The 3,190-nt window shown below is 58.4% G+C and overlaps 1 protein-coding gene across 4 annotated transcripts in view; it reads left to right on the top strand.

The window, feature by feature from the left end:
- SRCIN1 (SRC kinase signaling inhibitor 1) overlaps positions 1-2,750 on the top strand; it is a 69,632-nt gene extending 66,882 nt beyond the window's left edge. For all 4 annotated transcript variants that reach the window (XM_017497091.2, XM_017497087.2, XM_037727350.1 and 1 more), the window contains one exon: positions 1,529-2,750. In XM_017497091.2, coding sequence (XP_017352580.2) covers positions 1,529-1,663 — 135 coding nt within the window. In that variant the 3' untranslated portion in view covers positions 1,664-2,750. The remainder of the gene's footprint in view (positions 1-1,528) is intronic.
- Positions 2,751-3,190: the final 440 nt, after the last annotated feature.

Here is a 3,190-nt window from a genome sequence, read left to right as displayed (position 1 = left end):
TTTTTAGTAGAGACAAGGTCTCACCATACTGTCCAGGCTGGTCTTGACTTCCTGGGCTCAAGCAATCCTCCTGCCTCGGCTTCCTAAAGCGCAGGGATTACAGGTGTGAGCCATCACACCCGGCCCTTGTTTTGATTTGCATAAAAGGGAAATGTAGACGGCAAACTACACTGTGGCGAGCAAAACCCAGGTGAATCTCAGAACCAGCCATTTGCGCACCTGTGGAAGAAGAAATGGTGATCGCAGCCAGGGTCGGTTCTTCACCGTGAGCCGGGCAGGCTGCTGGAGGCAGGGCTTGCCTTAGCTGCTGCCTTCTCTGCTGCAAGGCCACTGAGAGAACCCCCTGGCAGCAGGGTAATCATACAGAAGTGAACCACCCTGCCCAGACCTAACCTCAGGGTGGTCTCTGGTGACTCGCCACAGCACCCTGTCTCATCTTTTGGATCTTTTTTTAAATCAGGGTGGTTCGGTTCTCACAGTAGTAGCTAAGCAAGGCCAGGAGGGACAGTGAATATAATTACCGGGAGAGACCAGGTCTGTGTAGCCCCAACCCAGTGGACCTCAAAGGTAAGTGTGCAGCAGAATCACATGGGTGCCTGCTTTGAAAATGCACATTCAGGAGCCCACACAAGAGACGATTCTGGAGGGAAGCCCAGGAATATGCATTCACGACGCATGCCACAGGGGGTCTGTCCCTTGGAGGTGATGAGGTGATGCACGTAGCTCTCAAACCATACTTTGGAGACCGAAGCTCCAGAGGCTGAGCCTCCGGGACTGGTGGAGACATGGCCTGATGTAGGGGTCCACCGAAGGTGGCGGGGGAGGCTGACGGGCCAGTTCTGACCACCAGAGCTGACCAGTGAGGGCAGGCGAGTCATGAGGGAGCAGCCTCCGTGACCAACTGGGGTGACCAGGAGTGCTTGCGGGGTTGCAGTGGGGCTTGCTGCGCTGGGCGGAGGCTGTGTGGTAGCAGCTTCCCAGATTTCCATGTGGTTGGGGAGGGGGTCTTTGACGTGTTTATTCCCGACTGGGAGGATAAGCCCCCTCCTCTGTTGCCACCAGGATGAGGTTGGAAGGGGCCTTGGCTGTGCGGCAGGCCAGTTGGGACTAGGAGCCTTTCCCCACCCTGCCCCCCTCCCCTGAAGGCCGGGTGTCCCTGTGGCAGCTAACGTTTCACTTCTTCTTCCTCCCCTCTCTGCCCTCCCCCACCCGTCTCCCCTCTGCTGGCTTGGGCGCGGCCTCTCCTGTGCTTCTCTCTCTGCTCTCAGTAACTGTGGGGCTGCCCTCCGGCTCTGACCGCCCACGCAGGCCCTTTGTCCCACCTCTTGCTCCCTCCCCACACCCCGTTTCTGTCCCTGCCCCTCCCCATTCAGGGGACTCCTCTCTCCAGATGCCCCTCTGGCTTCTTCCTTTTGCAGTTAATTTCCTTGGATTTGTGGAGGTTTTCCCCTTTTAAAACTTCAGCTAGGGGCCAGCATGGAGGCTCTCCCTTCCGCTCTCTGACCCCTGACCCCTGTTTTTGTTCCAGGCCACTAAACCATCTAAAGAGATGAGCGGGTCGAATGAGACCTCGAGCCCAGTCTCAGAAAAGCCCTCGGCTTCCAGAACCTCTATCCCCGTATTGACTTCCTTTGGGGCAAGGAATTCTTCCATCTCCTTCTAGAAGCCCCTCACCCACCACCCCGCCTGTCCCCCTCCCTTCCTCCTGCCATTTCTCCCCTCTCTTCCCTTCATCTCAGCCCCACCCCACTCTCCAGACCCCCAGGGGTGTGCCCTGCAGAGGAGGGGCAGCCCTCCCCAGCTCCCTCTACCATCCTCTGTTGGTGTTTTTGGTTTTTTTTTTAACGGTTCACTTTTAATTATCTTTTTTTAAACAGTAAAACTAAAAACCAAACACACCACCTTCCTTGATGGTTCCCAGCTGGCCTCTCATTGGCTGCACCTGTCACGTCTCTCCCTCTTCTTTCACCACTGTCCCCGCTCCGAGTCCATCCTGAAGCTCCTGCACCCCTTCCTGCCTTCCCCTCACTTCCCAAGAATACTCCAAACAAACTCTGAGCCACGGAGACTAGGAGCAGTGGGAGACCCTCTCCCCTTTCTTGGTACCTACCTGGAGGAACTCGGGGACATCGGACCAACCCCTACATCAGGCCGGAGAGCGGGGCGCAGGGAGACTGGCCTTGGAGACGCCCCACTCTGTCCCAGCTCGGACAAGACTGTGACCTCTGTGGCTGCTCTGTGCCCTCCTACTCACACCCTGATGGTCCTGAAGTTGAGACGGACGGGCTGGAGGAGGGGCTGGAGCTTGAGAGGCCTCAGGGTGGGTGTGAGGTCAGTCATGGAGTCTGTGTCCCTGCGGAGGTGCTGGCCTCCTGGGTCTCGCCGCCCTGTGGGGAGTGGAGGACAGAGGCCCTTTGGACTGCTGGCTGTGAAGGGTGGGTCACAAGGACAGCTGGACATCAGGGACACTGCCTTGGGAGAGGGTGCCCCGGACGGGTATTTGGTACTTTTAGTTTCCTGATTTAGCACTTTAAATGGCGTTAACTTATTTAAGGGGGGTGGGGCGGGCAAGAACGAGGGACCTAGAAAACCAGGTTTTGTGGCCCGCAGGTTGGGGAAGGGTCTGGTTTGGGGGAGAATGGGAGAGTCAGAGGGACTTGACAGGGAGCAGTGAAGACAACTGGGACCCGAAGGTGGGGTGACTTGACCTTCGGGCGTCTTCTTTGTGATTTGAGGGTTTTCTGGGAAAGGGTGGGATGTAGTTTTTCAGTGGGGCTCTGGTGACCCTGGTGAGATGTCTGAAGGTCCCTGAGGCCTGACCGTCCAGCCAGCGCCCCCGGCCTGTGGACACCAGCCTGCCCTGCGGAGGCGGGTTGGCAGTGCCACCTGGCTTTTGGCCGGGTCTTGGGGAGCCAGAGAGAGGCCAATTTGGCTCTCACTCCTGGCCCCCCAGAGGGCACAGTGAGGAGCCAGTAGGGAGATGATGGGAGAGGAGGAGGAGGAGCGGGGTCCCTGGCAGAGGGATTCCCACTTGGAGCACAAAGCGAAGCAAGCACAGGGGAGGGACTGGAATCGGTCCCCCCAGCAAGCACAGAAGGGAGGCGCCAGGGAGGCAGAGCCCCAGCCTCTGGGGCCTGGCTGGGGAAGGTCCGAGTTTGGGGAGCTGGGAGCTGTTGCAGGTCTGTGGGGG

Source organism: Cebus imitator, unplaced genomic scaffold (assembly GCF_001604975.1).
Source record: "Cebus imitator isolate Cc_AM_T3 unplaced genomic scaffold, Cebus_imitator-1.0 Scaffold228, whole genome shotgun sequence".
In the NCBI taxonomy this organism is placed as follows: Eukaryota; Metazoa; Chordata; class Mammalia; order Primates; family Cebidae; genus Cebus; species Cebus imitator.
This window is presented reverse-complemented; position numbering and strand designations above follow the sequence as displayed.